General features: G+C 35.9%; 1 protein-coding gene across 1 annotated transcript in view; it reads right to left on the bottom strand.

The window, feature by feature from the left end:
- Positions 1-5,258: 5,258 nt before the first annotated feature.
- The window catches only part of CCDC141 (coiled-coil domain containing 141), a 280,596-nt gene continuing 259,557 nt past the window's right edge, over positions 5,259-26,297 (bottom strand). Inside the window, exons 21-23 of the mRNA XM_044669079.1 lie at positions 10,527-10,559; positions 7,624-8,486; positions 5,259-5,523 (exon numbers count right to left, since the gene is read on the bottom strand). Coding sequence (XP_044525014.1) covers positions 5,259-5,523; positions 7,624-8,486; positions 10,527-10,559 — 1,161 coding nt within the window. The remainder of the gene's footprint in view (positions 5,524-7,623; positions 8,487-10,526; positions 10,560-26,297) is intronic.

Genomic DNA, 26,297 nt, shown 5'->3' with positions numbered 1-26,297 from the left:
ACAGATGACAATTTTCTAAGAAAAAATGCTCTTGAGTAAAGAAAAGTAGAAAACTGAACAGAATGCTACCACCTTTCTTTCACTGATTTGGAATTCAAATAATCCAAGTTCTGAAATTTGATACCATTGCAAAGTTTGATTGAAGTACATTTTTTAAAAAAAATGGTTTATGTCTCCAGAATTTTCAAACACTCTAGAGACGTTAATATCTTATATGTAGCAATCACTGTAGAGAACTAAAAAAAAACAAAAAAATCAAAAAATGTTGAGTCTGGAGTGGCAACTGGAGCTTGGTCATCAGAAGCACAGTGTACGGGCATAGGTAAATTTTGAGTTCATAGCCACCTTTGTAATATTTCCAGGAATCTATCTTTAGGAACATGGCAAAAATGGATTACATACAATATCTATTTCTGAAAATCTGCTCTTGGGGAAAAAAATTGGGATAAGGGAATACAAGACTAGCACCACTTTGTCACTTAGTAAAAAGGAGAGTTGTTAGAATTGTAATCATTTTATAAATCAGGGTTATTGCTTTAATTCTTGGCTCAGAGATTTAGGACAGTTTCGCCACTATAAAAAACAAACAAACAAACAGAAATTCTAAAACCATAATAAAGTTTTATATACCAGTAGCCCAAAATATTCCCCCTTAAGCAAGTAGAATTGTCCCCTTCCCTTCTACATTAACGTATTCATTCTTTGGACATAGATGATCACAGAACAGAAATGAAATTCAATCTCCTTACTTTAAGGATGAAGAAACTGAAGTCCAAGGATGGAGAGACTCATTCAAAGTCACATGAGTAATTAGTTGCAAAGGCAGGATTTGAACTCAGATTCCCTGAACTTCAAATCTTATAACTTTTCCTCTACACCAGAAGTATATGCTGAAATGTCATTTCTTCTTCCTCTTCCCCTCTAGTATTCCTTTAATTTTTATTTTTACCTACATTTACTAAATAGTGTGTGTAGGTGTGTGTAACACAGCTATGACTATGGTAGGAGTTACTATATATGTGTATATGTGTGTGTATGGAAGGAATATGGCTATAACCACAATAGAAATTACTATAGCCTGTACACCATGCATGTGTTTTATACATACTTTAATCTAAAGGCCAGTTATCGCCGAGAGCCTTGATGGTGAACCTATGGTACAGGTGCCAAAGATGGCACGCAGACCACTATCTGTAGGCACTGGCCATTCCTCCCAGCCCCCCCAGTACTAGAAAGGCAGAGGGACTTGGATGGAGTTATTCCCCTCCCCCTCTCCACTGTGCTTGATGACATTTGTTCCCATCCTCTGTCCCTCTGCTCCAAAGCCCAGTGGGAACACACAGCAGGGAAGGTGGGTGGCTCACAGGCAGGAGAGCTGGAGGGGAGCACAGAACTTGAGTCACTCCCCTCCCCCTCTCTATACTCACTGAGGACATTCCTCACTTCAACCCCTCCAACCAACAGCCCAATGGGAGTGCTTCCTCCCTCCCCTAAGTAGGGTAAGGGGTGGGGAGGCAAGGCACACCTAGCACACCTGGGGGGAGGGAGCATGGCATGTGGTCTCTAAAAGGTTTACCATCACTGGTCTAAAGGAAAGAAAAATTAGTATACTCGTGTTCACATCTCTAATATACAAGGTAGTTTTTTCTTTGTTAACTAACAATTTGAGCCTGAGTCATGATTATAGACTATTTGTGATAATTATTAAATAAAACTATTATTACTAAAATTATTAATTTTATTATTAAAATTATTAAATAAGACTACAATGGAATCTGAGGAATTAAAGCCAGTTCATATATTGTCTAGGTTGAATTACCTTGTGTTTTTTTGCAAATGAAGAACGTGAAACTCCCAGATAAGTGATTTGTCCAAGGTCACACAGGCAATAACCAGAAGATCTGATATTTGAATCCAGGTACTCTGAGACCTAATCCAGGGCTCTTCCTACAATCCAACTTCTTCTCTTAAAGCTTACATTGTATACAAGAGAGTTGGGCTTTGTTATCAAACTTCAGAATTGAAAAGATTCTTGGAGGCCATCTCATTCAATCCACACAAGAATTCCCTCTACAATATAACAGATAATCATCAAGTTTTTTGCTTGAACTACTCCAGCAAAGTGGATAGAGGAGTCTTCTGGGCCTCCCATTTCACTTTAGCTCTAGCTATTAGGAAGTTTTTGCTTGACTTGTGTCTGATTTAAATCAAGTCCAAACTTTAAACCAGAAAAATATTTGAACAAGGCAAAGAGAGTTACTAAAATAAAAATAACACTTAACTTTTTGGATTAGAATGTAAATTAAAGGCTCATTAATAGACAACCAATTTATCTCTTCTTATATGAATTAGTACTTAAACTAGAAGCAGTTAGGCAGCAAAGCGGATGGAGTGTTGGACCTGGTGAACTAGATTCAAATCTGCCCTCAGATATTTATTGGCTATGTGGCCTTGGGCAAATCATTTAACTGCTTTTTGTCTTAGTTTCTAAATCTGTAAAAAGAGGATAATAATGACACCTCTCTCTAGGGCTGTTGTTGACAATCAAATGTTACTTGATCAAACAATATTTGTAAAATGGTTTGTCAATCTTAAATCACTATAAATGCTCGCTATTTTTAATATCCAACCTTAAGGCTTATATTACAACTAAACCTTAAATATCATATACTATTTTTAATTTAAAAGTCTGGCTAATACATATGTGATCTCTCTTTAAATCTCTGGGTATGTATTTATGTGACAACTAAAGATGGAGTATGAACTAATGGATCCAGTAGCAAATTACTGACCTGTACTTCAGATTATATTTTATTTCCCAGAAGCAATGATTTGTTTGTTTGACTTTTAACTTGATAACTTTTCTTAGTAGAAAAAATACTGACAATTATTCTTTGGCATAAAACCAAAGATTTGTGGAATTTGAATGTGATTGTAGAAGTAAAACTTTTGTTTTTATTTCTTAAAAGCAGCATTCAAGGAAAAAAGACTTTGTTAGATAAGTCCCTTGAGAAGATAAATAGAAGCTTAAGTACAATGCATGTACATGCTAAGAAATCTTTGCTTTTGGCATTACTCAGAAACCCATAAGCAGACCTAAAACTCTGGGGAAAGAATAGGACCACTAAGACAATAAACATTCAGCAGTGCTATCCATGGGTTTCTCTTGTGTTTTGTCAGATTTCTAGACAGAATTTAAAAGGGAGAAAAAATTATCTTAATCCAAAAGTCAGGAAATCATTTTTATTCTGTGGTTTATGCCAGACCTTTGGATGAAATAGTAATTTTTAATGACAAGTTGAATATATGATTATTAAAGTATTTTAATTATTTATAGGCCCTCAGTGACACAATTCTTTTTTTTTTGCCTTTGTCAAAAATGTATAATGAATTATTCTTTTAATTAAAGATTTTTCTTTGGCATAAGATTATGTTTACAATATTTATCTGATCATCTAAAGAATGAAACCAACAAAAAGAAAAGGAGTAAAGGTACTCCTTTCCCCAAAAATTAGAGATTAGACTCTGACGCTTCTTTATAAAGATGCAACAAATTCTTCATAATTACAATGATTTTTATGAGACAAAGATAGATGCTATCTGAGCTTCTGGCTTATTTCTTTCCCTACCTTATACACTCTGAATCCTCATGAGTTTTTCCTTAAGGTTCTTTGTCTCTTTGGAAAGGTGTTAGAGTCAGGTAGTAAAAAATGAAACAAAACATTTAAGCTCCAATTTAGGAAATATCATTGGTCCTTTTTAGATACTTGGAATTGTCTGGAGTCCTACATAGAATCAAAAATCTAGAGCAGTGGTTCCCAAACTTTTTTGGCCGACTGCCCCCTTTCCAGAAAAAATATTACTTAGCCCCCTGGAAATTATTTTTTTTAATTTTAATAGCAATTAATAGGAAAGATAAATGTACCTGTGGCCACACCACTCCCCTGGATCGCTTCAGCACTCAACAGGGGGCAGTAGTGCCCACTTTGGGAATCACTAATCTAGAGCTATGAAAAACTTTAAAGGATATCTAGTCCAACACTCTAATTTTACAGATGAGGGACTGAAGCTCTGGGAAGATAAGTAACTTGCCAAAGATCATGTAGGTAGTATGCATCAAGGGCTAGATTTGAACTGAGGTCCTCTGACTCTAGGGTCAATACATTTGCTACTCTCATACTGCACATAAAATATCTCTCTAATTATTTGTCAGAATAACTAAGGCATTTAACTGAGAAGCCAATGAGAGATATGGTGGGCAAGACGCAAATGAATATAATAGTAGACTGCACAGCCACACAAATTTCACAAACACTATAATTATCTCTAGCACTGACTTCCTGTCTTTTATTTCCCACATCCTTACAAGGCACTAAATGAAATTTCTAAACTCCACTGAGAGGTAGAGAATGAGATCCATTTTATAGATGGGAAGGATGTTACCAAATACTGTGGAAATTGGTCCACAGCAGAGCTAAAATCAGTATGCAGGAAAATCTGGTTCTATGTTGTGTCCTTGGTCCATTCATTGCTAATATAGTGATTTAAAAGCACAACATGTATTTCATGTCGTAGTGCTAACCTAAGGTCCAAACTGTACTTGAATTGTGTGGGACACCTATACATCCAATGGATATTCAGATTCCAAGAAATCAAGTCGAACATAGCAAGAGGAATTTTATAATCTGTTTGCAATAACCCTTGGATTTGTCTATTATTAAGTAATATAACTCATGTTAAAAACAAATAAAAGAGGTTCGATAAACAAAAGTCAAAAAATAAACATCAACATTAATGACAATGAAAATAAGTTGGACTATAGATTTCTGCTGCTACATCTGAAAAAAGAGACATTGATAATTATACACCATAAATAAAGGATCAAAAATAAATTGGATTTCAGACTTAATACGTGTCCATATGTTGATCTGAGTTTTCCACCTGAGTGCACCTAAATTCCCTCTAGGAGGTAATAAACATGGCATAATTTGACTGTTTATTGCATCGAAGACATCTCTTTCTGGAGCACAAGATATATCTCTATTTGTTGCAAATAATTTACCAAGTTCATCAAGTAAACATTTAAAACAATAAAAGAAAAATGAATCATCTCAAGGAGCAGTGGCATTAATCAAACAAGTAATATATCCAGAGTGGGGGGAGAGAAGCAGATGGGGGAGAAGTGCAGCGGAGAGACACAGGTTTACTGTCCTTTCAGCTTGTGACAATGGCATCCAGTGGGGTCAATACTCTAGTTACTATGTGAGTAGCCAATACATTAGTGAAACACTAATATAGATGACACACAGCGTTATCCAGTCTATTCTCGTGATTGGTGGCCCGATGTTACCTGTCACGTAGAGAATGGCACTGGAAGAGAGAGTGCCACTAGTGTTTTGGGCCCGAGCAACATAGAGGCCTGCATCTGTCTCACACACCTTCTGAATGAACACAGTGTGCTTTGTCTCCTTGTGTAAAACCTTTAAGTGCCCATCTGCTGTCAATTTCTGGCCCTTCTTGTACCTGAAGCAGAGAGTCATTTGTTCAAGTCAGAATCAGCTTTCTTTTTAATCATCACAATTTTCTAAGTTGCAACAGCCTGTATATTCTACATTATTCCTAGAATAATTCCTAAATAATAACATGACTCTAAAACCCAACTCAGTTTTTAATGTTAAAAATGGCTATTTGTGTTGAATTAGGCTCACCTGCATTTCCATGATCAATCTAAAAATTGCATATTAGAAAATGTTATCCTTCAGAAGGATTGTATAAATGACTAGTTGGTAATATTATTCAGTGATTAGTTAGAGTAAATATAGAAATAAGATGCCTGTACTGGTGCAGCTCCCTTGGTATAAAATAAATTCTGGGAGTAACTTCATGTTTTAACTCCTCGTTATTTTATAAAGCAATGAAGCATTCTCTAATTTGTGTATTTGAAAATTCAGATTTTTGCACACTGAGTTTTCATAAAGTGAGCCATATGGGAAGAACTATCTCATTCAGTTATCTAGCTGTCAATTTGGAATTTATTTGTTCTTAATATTTGTGATTCCTTGCAATCCAATCAGTTGTTAATTAAATTACCTTGTTTTTAAATTTTAGTGACAAAGATGATATCCCCAGGAATGTTGAGATAGCTTGAAATATGGATTATTGAAATTAATAATTTTGTGGGGGACAAGTAAAAACTCAAACAACATTTTGGGGTTAAACTAATATTTAATAAAAGTGAGAATTAAATATGAATGGCTTTTGCCCACCATCAAATTGAATTTATACTTAATTAAGGACACAGACATATCTGGTTAAAACCAAAAGATAATACTACCAACTTTGGTGCAGTTTGCTTTTGATATTCTGCAGAACAGACATTTTCCACACATATTTCAGGGGACTGGTAACTATGACCAGCCTCAAGCACCTTTGCACTAACACACTTAGTATGTAGAAATCTTTCATTAAAATTCAGACTATGCTAACATTATAATAAGCAAATGGCATTCTACTTAGGTTAGTTCATGATTCATAAATAAAAACTTGCTCTCTGCAAAGCCTGCAGTTATCACTGATTCTTTACCATCAACCACCATGGAAGTCTGGTTGAAACCAAGTCTTTTCAAATATTAAAAAACAACTTCTATTTTTAGAGAGTCATAACCTTCTAAATTGAGGATAGAAGTTGCTATTACAAAAAATAATCAATATCAAAAACCCATACGTTGTGTTTTAATTTTCTTTACCAAGTGTTAAAAATGTTGAAAACTTCATATTGAAATATGAGAATTCCATATTGAAATCTTTTAGCAATGGTGTCAGATTTAAATCTAGAGGCAGCATTTTGACTTAGGAAACCACAAATTAACATCATCTATGGCATATTGCATTTTTATTTATTTAGTTAAAATGTTTCCCGATTTTGTTTTGATCTGGAGTTTTATAGGTAGCTTGAGTTTTAAACCTTTGTTCTATTGTATCGAAAAGGGATTTATTTCATCTCTACTTTTCACATTTTTAAAAATCCATCACCTGGATCCACTGTAAAACATTTTTATAATCTACCTTTCACATGAGAGAAACAATTTTAAGAATCTTAATAATATAAAAACAAAATAAAATAACAAAATCTAACAAAGGGTATACAGCATGTGTAATGTGTTGAACAGAAGGGAGAAAGAAGGAAATGAAGGAAAAGGAGAAAATACTCTAAGTTTACATTCACCCTCCCCCCTTAAATAGCAGATGTTAAACCAAGGCATTTCCATGTTTGTAGAAGTAGACAGGTGGCAGATGATGGGAGAGAATTAGTCAAAACATAACATTTAGAAGTATGGAATATTATGCTGTAAAAAGAATAAGAAAAAAAAGGAAAAAAGCTGCCTCTGGAATTATTATTTTATATGGTGTTCCCCGCCTCCCTCCCCCAATAAGTTTTCTAGCCATGCTGTTACTGGAAACATTGTGTTTGGGGTATAGTGTGAGTTTGGACCATGCAGAACTGTGTGGTAGAAGGATAGTCATCAAATCACCCTAAACCTTCAAGTTAGTGCCCATAGAACTACTGTTCTCAGGGATTTTTAATTCATTGTGACTCACTGTTTTTCATTATAAGCTACCCACCAGGTCAAAGTAGGCTCTGGAAATCCTGTTACTTCAACTTCCAAAGTCACTGGAGAACCTTCCATGACTGTGACATTAGACAGGAGCCTGGAGAAGTTAGGCGCCTGACCAGCTAGGCTGACCCGGCTGTTCTTTTCTGATGTACTTTTAATCTCTTCTCGGGTGACCTGGGAGCTTCTGATGGTGTCTGACTGAAACAGGAGACCTGGGAATGCGTCAGGGTTAGCATGCAGTCTATCCTGGGTTTTAGTAAAGTTATTATTATCATGCAATTGCTCCTGGGTTTCGAGCGTGCTTTTGTGAACTTGATGGCACTGTTGCAAACACATTTCATGCACTTTACTTGTCATGCTCTCTGGAGGTCTAGCACTGATTTTTCTGAAGGTAGGTTCCGTTTCCAGGAATTCCAGGGCAGTTAAAGGGGCATCAGCTTTGAATTTGGGGCAGTGTCCTGGGGCAAGAGATAAAGGCCTCTCATCTGGGCTTGAAGCTGCTTCTCCCCAGCAATTAGAAATAAAAGTGACAGGTGCTGATGGACCTGCTTTGTGGGTCTCTTTTGGATCCCTAGCATTGATCTTCATTTGTAGGTTGTAGGAGCTGATGTGCAAGTTCTGAGCATCCTGGATGGGCAGCTCCTCAAATTCCATTTCAGATTGCAAGAGGTTTGATTCAGGGCTTCCTGGAAGTGGAGGTAAGGAGATATCATCTGGGGAGGCACAATCAGATTCATCTCCTGAGGGCCCTTCTTCAGAGAGGAGCAGAGGCTGTAGGGAATCCTCTTTGGCTGAACATGATGCCTCCTGGGGAAACTGGTCCTCCTCTGCTTTTCTGTGAATTGAAATAGCTGCCTCTGGTTCTTGTTCCTTCAGAGAGAAGAGAAAAATAAAGCCATAAGTTTTTCATGAATCTTTTACCCCAGACACAGACCAGCTAGCATAAAGCTCAATTGCCAGAGGAAAAACAACTTGAGAAAGTTAATAGTTTGAAGAAAATGTCAAGACTCATCAGGAGAAACCTTCATACAAAGTGGTTTCTTTAATTGTTTGAATCCTCCCTCCAAGGCTAAGGAAATACTAATTTGACCCAAAGTGGACCAAGGTCTTCTCAAGTGAAAATATTCCTTTAAATGGAAGAAAGGAAAGATATTTAGATTGGGGGTCAGTGGCCTTGGATTCTACTCTCAGTTTTGCCATTAACTGACTCCATAGCTTTGGGTTAGTCACTTTAACCTACTTTCTGAACCTCATTTCTGTCATACTGAAAATGAGGTGGTGATTTAACGTTCTTTGAGCTCCCTTCCAGCCCATAATTCTCATGATTCTACTGTCCTAGCTCACTATCATTCTCTCATCCCTTTACCCTTCAAAATCTGACTCCTTCAGGAAAGGCAATTTTAAGTGTTGTCAGCCTTTTAGGTATAAATTATCTTGACTTTTGCAATTTGCCTTCCTATCCTATGATCTAGAAATATGCTATGAGCTGCAATAAGAGAACACAGACACAAATAATGACTATCTATAACTTGTTTATTACACATTTCTATTCAGTATCTATCATTTTCTGTTGTTCAGTCGTTTCAGTAGTATCTGACTCTTTGTGGCCTCATTTGGAATTTCCTTGGCAAAGATACTAAAATTATTTGCCATTTCCTTCTTCAAGTTCATTTCACAGATGAGGAAACTAAGGCAAGTGGAGTTAAATGACTCATCCAGCATCATATAGCTAGTAAGTGTCAAATTTGAATTCAGGAAGATAAGTCTTCCTGACTCCAGGCCTAGCACTCAATCCAGTGAGCCATTTAATATCTATCACAGTATATACTAAAACTTGTGCAGGTCCCTCTGCCTACAATGCCTTTCCACCTTTCTCTACTACATGTCCAATGTTAGCTTAAAGATCCTATTTGAACAAGCCTTTCCTCATTCTAGGTATCTCACTTTAATCAATTTCACTCAAAGAGCATTTATGGAGAATGTGTTATATTCAAAGTATTGGACTTAATTACTCTGTTCCTGCCCTTCTCTAGCCTTCCTTAGCATATATTAAATTATCAGGCATTTACTTTTGTTTTTTTTCACTTGTCTCCTAATTGGGCCAAGTGAGTTTGATGTTCCCTTTTATGTCTAGAAGAGCATCCATGCCCAGCAGGATTACCCTTAGATGAAAAGAATGGCTCTCCAGGTTTTAGAAGTCTCATTGATCACGGATAGAAGCCTCCATATACTTCTCAAAGACCCTAACAGAAGAAAAGCGACAGATACCATCAGACACATAGTGCTTTATGCCTCCCAAGAACATTTGAGAGTTCTTTTGTCCTGAACCAAATTTCAAATTTCTTCTGAGGAAGTGACCTTCCCTTCTAAATCTTTGGCAGTCCCAGAGCATCTACTCAAAAGTTCAACATACTCTCTAAACATGACTTTAAAATAAATAAATGAATGTTCATGGTGAGAGTTGAGGTAAAAATAGAATTAATGACTTTTTGTCTTAAACTATAGAAGTTCTTTCTTCCCTAAATAAAAGGTGGAAATAGAATGTATAAGCCCAGTAGGGAGGGAGAGAAAATAATTTCCCCTTATAGATTGAGTTTAAATTCTGGGCCTAAAAGTCACAACTCAGATATGGTTCTCTTACTTTATGCCATTTGTAAAATAAACATTATATAGAGAAGATCCCTGTCCATTACATGGTCATTCAGTCCAGGTGTTACTTGTACATTCCTGTGGGCTATCCCCAAATGTGAGTAAAGAGACTGCAGGCAAGGCAGAAACCTCAAAAGTTTAAATGAGACACATAGCTAGAAGTACTTTATTTCTGATTATATCAATTGCTTTTTGAGAAGTATATGGAAGCTCTATCCATTATTAAGAGGCTTCTAAAAGCCAGAGAGTCATTCTTTTCACCTCAGAATAATCCTGTTGGCCATAGATGCTCTCCTAGACATAAAAGGAAAAATCAAACTTATATGGCGCAAGGGGAAAAGTCCTGAAAAACAACTGTTTCTGAACCAGAACTTTTTGGCAGAGTCCCTGAGTACTAACTACCTCTCTAGCAATCCCAAGTCTGAGAGTCTGGAGATCTGGTCTTCTAACAAAAGAAGAGGCACCTTTCTTTGTGAAGGAAGACCACTTGTGTGACCTCCACAACTGGGAGGAGCAGTAGTAGCAAGGAACAGGAATTATATGGAGAAAAAAGTAATCTAGACTCTGCACTCTGCTCTTAGGAGTTGTTCAGGCGATAGGTCCAGTGGCAAGAAGGGAGGCTGCCTGGTTAACATGGCCATGGGCATTTCCCTTTGAGGGAAGTCCAAACCCTAAGAATAGTACATGAGGTGGATGTTTATATGGGGCCATGTGGGATTAAGGAGGGCTTCAGTGGAATGCCAGGGTGTTGCCTATCTAGCAGTTTCAAATTCTCTTGTCTTCTGAGGGGGGGTTCTCAGTGCCATGGGCAGGTGCTGAGTGTGAAAGACTTTGGGACTCTGTAGAAAAAGTAGAAATCCCTGAAGAAGAAATAGGACTATATGAATTATTTATGGGCTATTGTTAATCCTTTATGAATTTTCTATATTGTTTATGATCTAACATGGGTCTTTTGCATATCCGCATTTTTTTTGTGCTGTTTAATAAAAGCTGCTCCAAGATTGGACCTAACCCATATAAGTTGACTCTTGAAAGGACTTTTGTGGATGCATGCTATAGCTTTGTTCAGTGTTTGTTCACCGTAAAGAATTCTGGGAGAAAATGTACTCTTCCAAGAATCCACTTAACTGTCATTTTAAAATATGGCTAGAGCCTCTTCATGGAGTATTGAAGTAGGAAGAAGCATATTTTAGAAATGACAAGTCTAATTTCTAAACAGATTCACTGCCCTGAGTGCTGAGAATAAAATCATTATCCTGAAGGCAGCACCTAATAATGAAATACTCAGGCACAACCCCTCTCTCAAAATATCCTCCAAAGCTAATTCAAAGATATCTTGAGGGAATGAGAGAACCTCACTAGCATGCACACCCAGAGCCAAGGAGTTGTTAGACAGGGGATGATTCAGCTGTATTTGAGTACTGACTAGAAAAGTGTAAAAGAGAACTTCTGGGTTAGTAAATGAATGCTGTCTAAGTTCTAATAAACACACAGCACTAACATCTCTGGCTTCGACATCAATCATTATAATATGGTGAATGAAAAAATTTTTTTTGTAAATTAGAAATACAAATCTATGTCTACTTTTGCAAGTTCTTTCTCTGCTCTTCAATAAGACATGGTTCCTAGATCCTTTCTCATTCTGGATCCCTGCCTTAGGATGTACTCATGTATGTCAGTGTCCTTAAAGTGTGGCACCCAGAAGTGAATGCAATATTCCAGATGCTATTGGAGCAGAGGACTATTGCCTTCATTATTCTGAATGTTATATTTCTAAGAATCAAAGCCATTGCTTGTGGTGAGCACCTAGGGCATTGTCTTATGGCACTAGCAACCTGGTGGGCACAGATCTTCCTTGTCTGAACTCAAACAAATGGAATAAAACATTTCCATTTTCATTATGCATCTCTTTGATAAAGAAAAGCCATCCACAGCAAGTTATTGGGCCTGGAAACCCATATTGTCTAATACACATGACTGGGGGAAAGAAAAGTACTAACTGCAGAAAGTGCTTACCTTGGGTTCTCTGATTTCGCCCCAGGAAAATTTTTGTTGTTATTATGGTTCAGTCAATAATACAATCTATCATTGTAGCTTATATGGATTTAGAAGCCAACTTAAACTTATCTCTCTCTTTTACACCACTTCCAAGTAAATCATGTCTTTTATATATTTAGTTTGGTTGAGATTTTTTAAAACCAGTTTTGAGAATTTACATTTTTCTAGGCACAAGAGCCTAGCACACAGGAGGAGCTTAATAAATACTTGTTCAATTTCTCCAACTTTATTAACGTTCACTGTATCAATTTTATCTTGATTAGTCTATTTTTGAAATCCTTTAAAAATCCTAATTATATCTTTCATCATATTTGCAGCCCTTTCCAGTTTTATGTCATCTGTATATTTGATAAATATGCTACCTACACATGTTGATATTTTTTAAAATGTGATTTAAGACTGGGCCCTACAACATGGCACTAGACACTTTCCTTTAAGTTCACACTAACACAATTAGGTATATATCCACTGAAGTGTATGATTCTCTAGTTCATGTTTATCTTACCCAGGACATCATGAAGGATTCTGTCAAATGACCTCTTGAAATAAAGATGCCAAATATCTGTGCTACTGGTTTAGTTACTATCCAATTTTTAAAGGCAAGTTAATTTGTTATAAGATGTCCTTTGGGAACTCTCAATAGCTCCTCACTAGTAATCTTCACTATAATTCCATGAGGCTCACAAACCATCTATTAAATACTCTGTTGGAGAATTTTTTAGAGATTGATGTCACTCCTGCCAACCTGCAACTTCCAGTATCCACTATTTCCCTGTTTAAATAAAAGTCAGGATAAATTTTTCTAATCTATAATTTTCTTATCACTCTCTTTGGAGGCCATGATTTCTCAACAATTATTGACAATGGTCCCAAGATCACATCCTGGGGTACCTGCAGTATTATTCACTTGGGTTAAGAAATTCATCCTTATTTTAAAATGTTTAGATGCTTTCTTCCTTTCTCATCAATTACCTTCAACTATAATCCCCCTTTCTAATTTGAAGAGTATTTTCCATTATGGAGAATAAAATAAATGCCTAAGATTACAAAAGAAATAAATTCTATTGAAATAGTTATAAAATATTTTTAAATTCAAAGTCCTGGGTTAAGAATATCTGCTTTAAAGAAATGGCATCCATCATTTCAGGCAAGTTCTAAAGAAAAAATATTTGGGAAAGAAGTAGATCTCTAATCCTTAAATTATATTCCATTAACTTTTTTTTTAACCTTTACCTTCTGTCGGTATCAATTTTAAGACAGAAGAACAGCAATGGCTAGACAATTGAGGTTAAATGAGTTGCCCAGGGTCACACAGTTAAGAAATGTTTGAGGTCAGACTTAAACCCAGGTCCTCCTGAATCCAAGCCTAGTGCTCTATCTACTGAGCCACCTAATCTTAACCTATTATCCTAGTGTGACCTTGGGCAAGCGACTTCATATTTCTGTGACTTGATTCCTCCACCTAGAAAACAAGAGAGTTGAAGTAGTCAATCTCTTAGGTCTATGACAGTACGGAACCTGATCTAGTTGCTTTAGTATGATGGGTTCTCTGGATTTGGACTTAGGTAATAACAACAGACTCATCAGTAGGGCTGGCCACAGAGTGAAGAAGATACTAGCCAGAGCAATTCTCTAAGACCACCAGGGTCAGTGATGGGGCTGCCAACCCTAAGAAAATCATATATACTTAAAGAATAAGAGCTGCTTAAATAGTGCTTTACAAAGCCATTTCCTTATACATTACCCTTTGTGATCCTGCATGGGGTTAGCCCAACCAAATGTGGGAGACTTTAAAATGAGATCTGAGAATAGTTGGCTTGGAATGTGGGCAAAGAGAACAATTAATCTAGTGGTTATATGTAACTAGATGGGAATGGTGTAGGCATGTTGTTTAGGGACACAAGGTGAAGCAAAGGAGTTTAGTTTATGATCCTATGAGCAATAGGGAACATCTAAAAGTTTTACTATAATGGGAATAACACAGATCTGAACCTACACATCAAGACAATTAAGATGACATGTTTGAAGAATACGAAGAACTGGTATTCTTGGAACTTATTTCTTCTTCTAATCCATCATGCATATGACCATGCAAACACTGCTTTCCATATTCACTTTCTTGTTTAAAAACCTTATATGATTTCTTATTTATAAGAGAAGGTATATATATGATTCAGAATCTTCATAGTGTTTTATGGGAGGAAATCTCACCTTATTTTTTAGAAACAATCTAATTTTTACCAGGTAAGTTCAATCACTAATATAATTTATTCTAAATGATTGATTTTGCATTCATAAAACAAAAAATGAAATTTTTTTATATTGCTTTTCATATTGCTTAAATATTACACATTAATGGAACTACCTATTTCCTATCTGTTTCCTATTTCTCACAGAAATTAAAAATTTTAGAGTTGAAAGGTATCTCAGGGACCATTTAGTTGAGTCCATATTTGAAGAAGAATTCCTTCTCCAGCATTTATACCCAATAAGTGACTATACAGCTTTTGTTGTATGTCTAAATGCCTCTGAAGAAGGGAAAGCCACTACCTCCAAAGGTGGGTCTTTCTACCTTGATATAACTTTCTTGTAAGTTTTTTTCCTTCCATCAAGCCTAAATTTACCTATTTCAGACTTCTGGATCATTGGATCATTGCTCCTTGTTCTATCTCATAGGGCCAACCATCCCAAGTCTAATTCTACCACAGAACAACCCCTAAAATACTTGAAGAGAATTATCATGACTCTTTTCTAAGACTTTTCAGGCTCAACACTACCAGTTCCTTTGAACTGTTTTCACATGGCATGAACTCAAGGCCCTATACCATGATAGTTATTCTTCTCTGGTTGGTCTCTACCATTTCAGTGTCCTTTCTAAAATGACACCCTATAAATCATCAGCATTTCTATATATTTCCAACACATCTTAGCAGCAACAGTTAGAAAGAGAAATTCCATTTAAAATCACCCTAAACAATATAAAATACTTAGGAATCTATCTGCCAAGACAAACACAGGAATTATACAAACACAACTATAAAACACTTCCTCACAATTAAAACTAGATCTAAACAATTGGAAAAACATTGATTTCTCATGGGTAGGTCGAGCTAACATAATAAAAATGATCATCCTACCCAAATTAATTCACTTATTTAGTGCTATACCTATCAAACTACCAAGAAACTTTTTCACTGAATTAGAAAAAACTATAACAAAGTTCATTTGGAAGAATAAAAGATCAAGAATATCAAGGGAAATAATGAAAAAAAAAACATGTGAAGGAAGGTGGCCTAGCAGTACCAGATCTTAAACTATACTATAAAACAGTGGTCATCAAAACAATATGGTACTGGCGAAGAGACAGAAGGGAGGATCAGTGGAATAGACTTGAGGTAAGTGACCTCAGCAAGACAGTGTATGATAAACCCAAAGATCCTAGCTTTTGGGACAAAAACCCACTATTTGACAAAAACTGCTGGGAAAATTGGAAAACAGTATGGGAGAGATTAGGTTTAGATCAATGTCTCACACCCTACACCAAGATTAATTCAGAATGGATGAATGACTTGAATATAAAGAAGGACACTCTATTAGGTGAACATAGAATAGTATACTTGTCAGATCTTTGGGAAAGGAAAGATTTTAAAACCAAGCAAGAGTTAGAAAAAATTACAAAATGTAAAATAAATAATTTTGATTACATTAAATAAAAAAGTTTTTTGTACAAACAAAACCAATGCAAGCAAAATTAGAAGGGAATCAACAAATTGGGAAAAATCTTTTTAACAAAAAACTCTGACAAAGGTCTAATTACTCAAATATATAAGGAGCTAAATCAATTTACAAAAAATTAGGCTATTCCCCAATTGATAAATGGGCAAGGGACATAAATAGACAATTTTCAAATAAAGAAATCAAAACTATCAATAAGCACATGAAAAAGTGTTCTAAATCTCTTATAATTAGAGAAATGCAAATCAAAACAACTCTGTGTTACCACCTCACACCTAGCAGATTAGCTAACATGACAGCAAAGGAATGTAATATATGTTGGAGGGGATATAGCAAAATTGGGACATTAATGCATTGCTGGTGGAGTTGTGAATTGATCCGACCATTCTGGATGGCAATTTGGAACTACGCCCAAAGGACTTTAAAAGACTGCCTGCCCTTTGATCCAGCCATAACACTGCTGAGTTTATACCCAAAAAGATGATAGGGAAAATGACTTGTACAAAAAAATTTATAGCCGCACTCTTTGTGGTGGCAAAAAAATGGAAAATGAGAGAATGTCCTCCAATTGGGGAATGACTGAACAAATTGTGGTATCTGTTGGTGATGGAATACTATTGTGCTATAAGGAAAAATGAACTGTAGGAATTCCATGTGAACTGGAACAACCTCCAGGAATTGATGCAGAGTGCAAGAAGCAGAACCAGGAGAACATTATACACAAAGACTGATACACTGTGGTACAGTTGAACATAACAGACTTCCCTACTAGCAGCAGTGCAATGATCCAGAATAATTCAGAGGGACTTATGAGAAAGAACGCTATCCATATTCAGAGGAAAAACTGTGGAAGTAGAAACACAGAAGAAAAACAACTGCATGAACACATGGATTGATGGGGATATTATTGGGGATGTAGATGCTAAACGATCACCCTAGTACAATTATAAATAATATGGAAATAGGTCTTGATCAATGATATCTGTAAAACCCCAGTGGAATTGTGCATTGACTACGGGGAGTCAATGGGGGTTGAGGGAGAGGGAAAGAACATGAATCATGTAACCATGGAAAAATATTCTAAAAAATAAAAAAATAAAATATGACACCCTAACTTAAATATAACATTCCAGTTGTGGGTTCACTAGGGCAGAGTATAGGAGGACTATTTTATGGAAATGATCCTGCTCTTAATGCAGCCCAAGATGATATTAACTTTTTTGAGTGCCACATATAATGTTAACTGATATTAAACTTCAACTTCATTAAAACCCCCAGATCTTATTTAAAAAATTGGTTCTAGTGTATCATATATTGTTATACCTATGAAATTTAGTTTTTGAACCTAAGATTAAGACTTTATACTTATACATATTTGATTTCCCTCACTTAGTAAGAAAAAAAAAAGCTATTCCTTAGGTGACAAATAGCCTAAGGAAATAAACAAATACCTCTAAATGGAAGACAACCAGGCTGTGTATAGCCATATATAAAATGCTCCAAATCACTACTAATTATAGAAATACAAATTAAAGCTTTTCTGGTATTCCACCTCACTCCAATTAGATTGACAAAGATGACTCAAAAAGAAAATTATAATTGTTGAAAGAGTTGTGGGAAACAGGCTTATTGATCCACTATCATGGAACTTGGAAATGATTACAATTATTCTGGAAAGTAATTTAAAGGGGGCAGCTAAGTGGCTCAATGGATTGAGAGCCAGGTTTAGAGATGGTCCTGTGTTCAAATCCAGATTCAGACATCTCTTAGCTGTGGGGCCTTGGGTAAGTCTCTTAATTCCTATTGCCTAGCCCTTACCACTATTCTGCCTTAGAACAAATATACAATCTTGATTCTAAGGCAAAAGGTGAGGGTTTTAAAAAAGAAAGCAATTTAGAATTATACACAGAAAATTACTAAAGAATGTATGCCCTTTGATACAGCTATACCACTGTGAGTACAGTCAAAGGAGATCAAAAAAGGGGACAAGGTCTTTTAGGTACAAAATATTTATAGCAGCTTTTATTGTGGTGACAAAACCATAGAAAATAAGGGAATACCTATTAATTAAAGGATGGCTGAAAAAACTGTACTACCAGAATGTGATAGTTATATTATAAGAAATGAGCAATAATATGATTTCCAAAAAACCTAAAAACCTTTATCTGAACTTATAAATGAAGTAATTGAAACCAAAAGAACACACTATTACATCAATATTATGCAAATGAAGAATTTTAAGGATTTTTTTAAAAGGTAGAATCAGGAGAACAATCTATACAGTAATATTAAAAAAATTTTTTTAGAAACTTTAAGAACTAAAATCAATACAATGATGATTTATGATTCCAAAGGATTATTGATGAAACATACTGTTCATTAAAGAGAGGTAATGGATTTAGAGTGCTGAATAAGATATGTATATTTTTTTCAGTGTGTACAAGCAGTGAGAGAATTTGTTTTGCTTGAGTATGCATATTTATTACAATCAATTTGTTTTTGTTTTCATTTTTGGGGGTTTAAGCAAGAGAGACAATAGGTTTCTGTAATTTTTTAATAGAAGGAGGGTGTTACAGATGAGAAACATTTCATGTACTTTTAGATTATGTTACTATGTTATTATTTTTACTTAACTATTTTGCTTTGTTATAAAATGCCTCTTACTAAGTGAGAGTAATCTGTAAAAGTATGTAATAAAAAATACAGTAATAAAATTTTTTTAAAATTTTACCCACTTCATAAAGATTTTATTCAAGCAAGAAAGTATTTTGAAACTGGACTGTCATCTGATGCTAACAAACTCTGCTACCAATTCTACTTTGAGTCATCTAACATTTGATAAGTATTTTTTCTACATTTTCCTCCAAATCACTGATAAATTCTAGCACATAGCCAAGCATAGATCCCTGAAAAACTCCCTGTAGAACATCCTGCAAATTAACATCAAATCATTTTAATCACTAATCATAGGGTCTATCATCCCATTAATTCTGAATCCATCTCATTGTTCTATCTTTTATTCCATACATATCTACATCTTTTCCATAACCATAGCCTGAAAAACTTTTTAAAACACTTTGATAAAATCTAAGCAAATTGTACCTACATCAGTTTTTCTAATCTACCATCTAGGAAACATATCAAAAAAGGAAATAGGATTAGTCTGGCATGACTCATTCTTAATGAAGTCCTGTTGGACCTTTGGGATCACCATTTTCTTTTCTAAATGTTTACAAGAGATGGTTAATCTCTTGCATACAATGTTCTAGGATTTTGCCAATAATCAAAATCAATTTTACCAGTTTATATTTTCTGGAATTTATTTTCTTCTCCCACTTTTTTTTAATTGGGCCATTTGCCTTTTCCAAGTACTACTGCTTCTGATCTTTGTTTCTCCATATTTTTTTTATTTGAAAAATTTTATTTCATTAATTTAGAACATTTTCCCATGGTTACATGATTCATGTTCTTTCCCTCCTCTCCTCCTACTCCCCCTCCTGTATTCAGCAAGCAATTCCACTGGGTTTTACATGTGTCATTGATCAGGACCAATTTCTATTCCACAATTTTTCAAAGATGCTTGACAATGGACCTGTTCTTCTAGCCCTCAAAAATGTTAGCCCATCTAGTCCTAGGAGAAGCAATGATTTGATCTCTTTGCCTGAATGTCAATTCCTCATCAGCCATATTTCATAGAAATGTTGAAAGAATTATTGGCCTGTTTATTTGTTCATATAAACTCTAATGAGAGTTGATTTCATGCCTGTAGTCTATAAAAAATGGAAATTAGCACGCACATAAGATAAGTAATTTAATACATTATGTATAACACAAAATGGAGGTGCTTGATTTGGCTGAGAATAAACCAGGACATACAGCTGGGCCTAATGGTCTTTTCATATCTGAACAGGTTCTTCATGAAGCATTTCATAAAAATATTTCATTCAAATTGGTTCATTTATTCTCTTGTATTGGAGGAAGAATTTACTGACAAAATGATTCTTTATAGTCATGTAGATAGATAGGCTATTTAGCTGTGTGGGCTATTATGAGACTCCCTACCTAATCAGTTAAGTGAGCAGGAGATGGCAGGCAGGGCCAAATAAGTAGAAAGCCACCCAGGCGGTATGACTTAATTAAGTCATGCTACAGGTATTGCCTCATCTCTCCCATAAAATAGTCAATTAAAGCCACTTCTTGACACTAAGGGCAAAAATGTAGATATGTCACCTGGGAAAGTAGCATATTCATACAGATTCATCTCTCAGATCAGCCAATACCCATCCAGAAGATCTCTAAGGCAATGAATGGGGCTCCCGAAAGGTAAATTTGAATAAGAAGAGTGTAGAGAAAGATCTCGAACACTGGGCAGAGGAGAAAGGTTTAGAGGAGGTATCTGGGGGGGTCCTGAGCATCTAGGGAGGCAATATGGGGTCACTGGGACCTTTTGCAGGGAATAAAGAAGATAGAAGGGGGGGGGAATCATGCCTATGGTGTGTCAAGCATCGTGCTAGAGCTTCACACATTGATCCTAGAAAGTAGGTGCTATTATCATCCCCGTTATATTTGAGGAACCTAAAGGAAACAGGTTAAATGGCTCATCTAGTGTCACACAAAGTGTCTGTGGCCATATATGAACTCAGATTTTCCTGTCTTCGGGCCCAACACTCTACATATTGTATAACTAGATGCCTCCAAAGAAGGTTAAAAAAAAAAGATAGTGAAAGTGAGAACATGCATTTCATAGATTTGTCTATGGTCTACCTGTTGTTCCAAGAATCTCTCCCCTAATCCTGAGATCTCCTAGGATGTTTAGGTTGAAGGGAGGAAACTCAAAGGTTATTAGCATTTCTAACAGAGGGATTCTTCCTGTCCACTCAAATAAATTCCTTATAGTTTTAACGAAGGGAGATCTTAAGAGAGCAGGTGGCCGCTGAGGCGACCCCTCCAATTATCCTGTAGGACACTGAGAGCTCTAGTGTCAGTCCCCTCCATCACCTGTGTGAACAGCTTATTGCCCCATCGAAAGGGGAATTCCTTAACCTGTCTCCATCCTGACCCTAGAGTTGCTGACTGTTACTGCTCCAGAGATTCAGGGGTGCCCCAATTAGCTGTTTCTCCCAAATGCTTTCAGCTTTATTTCCAGGATCATTATAAACATGATAGAATGGTAAGGGGGAAATGCCATGCATTTTTTAAAAAAGGAAAATGAATCTGCAAAACATTTATTTCGTTCAGAGAAACAATTTGGGTGCTAAGAGGGGGGAAAAAGTCGTGTTTGGGAGCCAGGGGGCTAGGGTTCCAAACTTGCTTCTGCCATTAAGTAGTATGGAAATAGACTGAGCTCCCTTCCATTTTCACCTTAAGTTATTTATACATTACATTAAAACAGCAGGATAGTGCTTTGGTCTGATGATGGGTTCTAATCTGAATGAGGAATGCCTGACAGTTTTTCCTTAACTATACATTCTCCAACAATGTTCTTAACTGAAACCTTTTGTGTCATTCTCCCCAAAGCCCTGCTCACTTTCTGAGAGAAAATTGGATGAAAAATTTTAAGCTCTAAGCTTATAGAAAATGGATTAGGATGGTAACCAGCCAGTGGAAATACCTTAATTTAATGAAAGCTATGACTTGTCTTCTATATACATCTAGTATACATGTGGTTGTTTGCATATTGCCTTCCCCAGATTATAAGCTGCTGCTTCTTTTTTTAAAAGCTTCAACTTCTCTTTTAGAATCAATACTGTGTATTGGTTCCAAGGCAGAAGAGTGGTAAAGACTAGGCAATGGGGGTTAAGTGAATTGCCCAGGGTCACACAGCTAGGAAGTGTCTGAGACCATATTTGAACCCAGGACCTCCCTCTAGGCCTGGCTCTCAATCCCCTGAACCATCTAATTCCCCAGATTAAGAGCTTCTTAAAGACAGAGACTTGGGTTTTGTGGGGTTTTTTTTTAATATACCCAGCACTTATCCTGGCATGTTATAAGCTCTTAATACCTGCTTGTTGATTTGACTTATTTGAATTTAATCAATTAGGGAAACATCCTCCAAAATTCTGGGACATTTTCAATGATTATAGCTAGTTTTGAAGAAGAAAAACTGTTAAGTGAATTTTTAACCTGAACTCTGACACTATGGTTAGATTATTATGGAACTTGTCTTTGTTCTTGAACTCTATAAATTGTAACTTGAAAATGTTTTGTGCAGAGAAACTTCCAAAGGCATAGGGAAACTCTCCTCCTTGGATTGTTCTCTCTAGATACGAATGTTTAGAATCAGGATAATTTCATTTTAAAAAAGAGGAGAGGCAGTTTAATTCTATGCAGCAAGATTACCTTGTCATTTACTGTATCATCCAATTGTACTGCCTACATTCATGGGTAGGAAGATTGAGAGGAATAGTGTCATCTTGGGGGGAAATCCTCAACAGGGACTCATGTAATAGCATTGGGGATTTGCTCCTTATGACCTAAATGTTTTTGCTAAGAAGATCAGCACCCTTTAATTACAACATAGTCAACTATGGTGGTTCTTTGAAAAGATTTCTACCCAATTGTACTTACAGCCCTGACCAAACAGTGTTTGGTGGGGAGCTTTTTAGCTGAGCTATATTGCAAATAATTGTGACAATAAGAGATGGAAAGACATAATTGAGCTATTTAAAGGTGCAGCTTATTGCTGATGCTCTTTCATTTTGCTGTCTGTCTGATTTAGTGTCTTGTACCAATTGCACCAAAGCTTATATGTGAAATGATGTCAAGCAGAGCTCCTGACAGCTGTAATTGTGTTCCATCACTTTTACACTAAACGACTGATGGTGTGTCTATCAGTGCCACAGAGCTGCTGTGAAGTACTTGAACTATTGGGCAAAGTTCCTTTGATATTAGACGAGAACTTGGTTGTTTTCACAGAAAGGAAAAGTTCTTCTTTTATGAAAAAATACAAAGTAAAATGGCCATTTAATAATGGTGGAAATTAATACCTTTATGTTGTTGGGCAGTTTATACTTTATTAATTGCATACATTTACTAACCTAGAAAATTAAAAAATAATTCTGGGTTAGTAAATATATTTGTTGTTGTTCAGTCATTTCCACATTGTCTGACTCTTTGTGATTCCATTTGGAGTTTTCTTGGCATTATTTTACTTACCATTTACAATTTACCATTTTCTTCTCCAGCTTATTTTACAAATGAAGAAAATGAGGCCAACCAGGTTAAATAATTTGTCCAGGATTACACCAATAGTAAGTGTCTGAGGTCATATTTGAATTCATGAAGATGAGTCTCTCAAGACTGCAGGGTGGCACTCTCTCCACTATAACACCCAGCTGCCCTATTAATATATATTTCATAAAACAGGCTGGCAAAACCTGGTAGGTTAATTACAAAGATGCACTACACTTAGCATTTGGGGAGTTTGTTTCTTTTGCCCAGACTTGTAATTTTTTGGTAAAAGGAATTCTGGGTGAGGAAATTCCTTTTACCAATGCAGTATAGCATTTACTCTACAATTTTCAGCCTTAGAGAATTGCCTGGGGATTGAGAAGCTAAATGATTTGCCCATATGGTTTGTCTTCCTGTTCTTCCAGGCTTGCCAGGTCTTCTTGGCTCCATTGCCAGCTCTCTCTATCCATCATGGCATGGCATGGCATGGTTATTGTAATCTCACAATAAAAATTATCTATTACTTAGATCACATACTAGCAATAGTAATAAGGCTTAGTGACTCTAGACCTTGCATGAAGTCATTAACCTTATGGGCTCATTTTCACACTAGGTAACGTCACCACCTGGGGGTGGGGGTGGGGGGATGGAGAATTACCCAGAAAGACTTTCCTAGAAATTCTCTAAGTTTCAACAGGGTACAACTTTTTTTCTTTAATTATCAAAGAGACTTCTAATGACAATGAATGGGAATTTTTTAGAAATTCCAGGACATGAAAAAGTCTGCTGGTAATTAAGGATAACTTGAGATAAGGAACTTAGAGGCTAGAGTGGCTGTGAATGCTTTGTTTCACACCTACTAGATAGGAAGCCTGAAAGGGGGCAGCTCTTCACATCCAAAAGCACAGAGCTAATTATAGCATAGTGGTTAAGAATGGGATATCTCCACTAACTTTTTGCTCTAATTTTGGAGGTGTTGTTTGTAAAAGGTGACTTTTGTGGTTCAGTCATTGTTGAGTCACTTCATGACTCCATTTGGGATTTTCTTGGCAAAGATCTAGAGTGGTTTTCCATTTCCTTTTCTAGTTCATTTTACATATGAGGAAACTGAGGCAAACAATTAAGTGATTTGCTCAGGGCTACAAAGCTAGTAAGTGTCTGAGATGGTTTTGAGCTGATGAATATGAGTCTTCCTGACTCCAAACCTGGCACACCATCCACTGTGCCCCCTAGCTGCCCTTAAAAAGTGACAATTTGCTTTTTATTAGTGTTTGTTTATTTTAATTGAATCTTCCTTAATATTACTGTGTTAGAACTGTAAGGGATCTCTGAGTCTACTTGATCCAGCCTTTTCATTTTACAAATGAGAAACTGTGACCCTCAAAGAGCAAGTGATCATAAGATCATATTATGATCATAAGCATCAGAGGTGGGATTTGAACTTCAGTCCTCTTATTCAAAAGTCATTGCTCTTTCTGTTGTGCCAGTTACATCTTTATATAAACTGAATGGGTTTTTTTGGTGGTAGTGGGGGAGATGTATGGAATAATAACAGTTTGCAAAGCACTTCATAAAAATTATTTCATTTCATAGAGGTAGGTACTATTATAAATCCTATTTTACAGATGAAATAACCAAGGTAGATAGAGGTTAAGTGATTTGTCCAGGATCACAGAGCAGGTAAGTGTCTGAGGCTAGATTTGTATTCAAGTCTTCCTGACTCCATATCCATTGCTCTATATAGTTGCCTATATAACAAACAAGAGAAGGGTGGCGGGAGGAGGGGAGACACACACACACACACACACACACACACACACACACACACACACACACACACACAGAGACAGAGAGAGACAGAGAGACAGAGAGAGAGAGAGAGAGAGAAGAGATTTGCTGATAAAGTCACTATATTTTGTTTTTACATTTTTATACTCACTTACTTGCTTTGTAGTCCTGAGCAAATCACTTAATTGTTTGTCTCAGTTTCCTCATATGTAAAACAGGAAGGAATCCTTACATTTAGCTATTTTCCTAAGTATTTTATATGTGTTTATATGCTTACATCTATATTCTATCTAGAAATATTTCTCCTATTAACATCAGTGAATTTATCTTTTATGATCTTATAAGGAGATGATATTAATTTTTCAGTGCACATAAATGAAAAATTATCTGAGGCAAAATTAGAGGTTAATTTTTGAAGGCTATATTGGTCCTAAATCATTATTGATTGGAGGAAAGCAAATTAAAACAATCCTGAGATGTCATCTCAAACCTATCAGATTGGCTAAAATGGAAAAAAAGGGGAAAATGACCAATGTTGGAGGGGGTGTGGAAAAATGGGATTCTAATACATTGTTGGTGGAACTGAGAATTGATCCAATTATTTTGGACAGCAATTTGGAATTATGCCCACAGAATTATGAAACTGTGTATACCCTTAAATCCCATAAAATACCACTACTGGGTCTGTTTCCCAAGGAGATCAGTTAAAAAGGAAAATAACCTGTATGTTCTAAAATATTTATAGCAGTTCTCTGTGTGGTGACAAATAACTGGAAATCAAGGGGATGTTCAGGAATGGATGGACAAATTGTGGTATACAAATGTGATGGAATACTATTGCGCCATAAGAAAAGATGAGTGGATTAATTTTTAAAAAACAACCTTATCTTCTGTCTTAGAATTAATACTAAGTTTTGGTTCCAAGGCAGTAGAGTGTTAAGGATTGTCTAATCCTTAAGTGACTTGTTCTGTGTCACTCAGTCTGAGCTAAAATTTGAACGCAGTACCTCCTATTTCAAGACTTGTCTTTCTTTCCACTAGCTACCTAGCAGCCCAACAGGTTAATTTAAAAAACAACAACAACTTGGAAAGACCTATATGAAATACTGAAGATTAAAATGAGTAGAATCAAGAGAATACTATATTTACCTATAGAATTAATATCTGAAGAATAACTTGTGAAAATCCACCTTGAGAAAGAACTGATTAATAGAAACATGAAAGACATAACATATATACATATACATATACATATATACATATATATATATATATATATAT

Source organism: Gracilinanus agilis, chromosome 3 (genome assembly GCF_016433145.1).
Source record: "Gracilinanus agilis isolate LMUSP501 chromosome 3, AgileGrace, whole genome shotgun sequence".
In the NCBI taxonomy this organism is placed as follows: domain Eukaryota; kingdom Metazoa; phylum Chordata; class Mammalia; order Didelphimorphia; family Didelphidae; genus Gracilinanus; species Gracilinanus agilis.
Note: the sequence above shows the minus strand (reverse complement) of the source record. Positions and strands in the feature narration are given on the sequence as shown.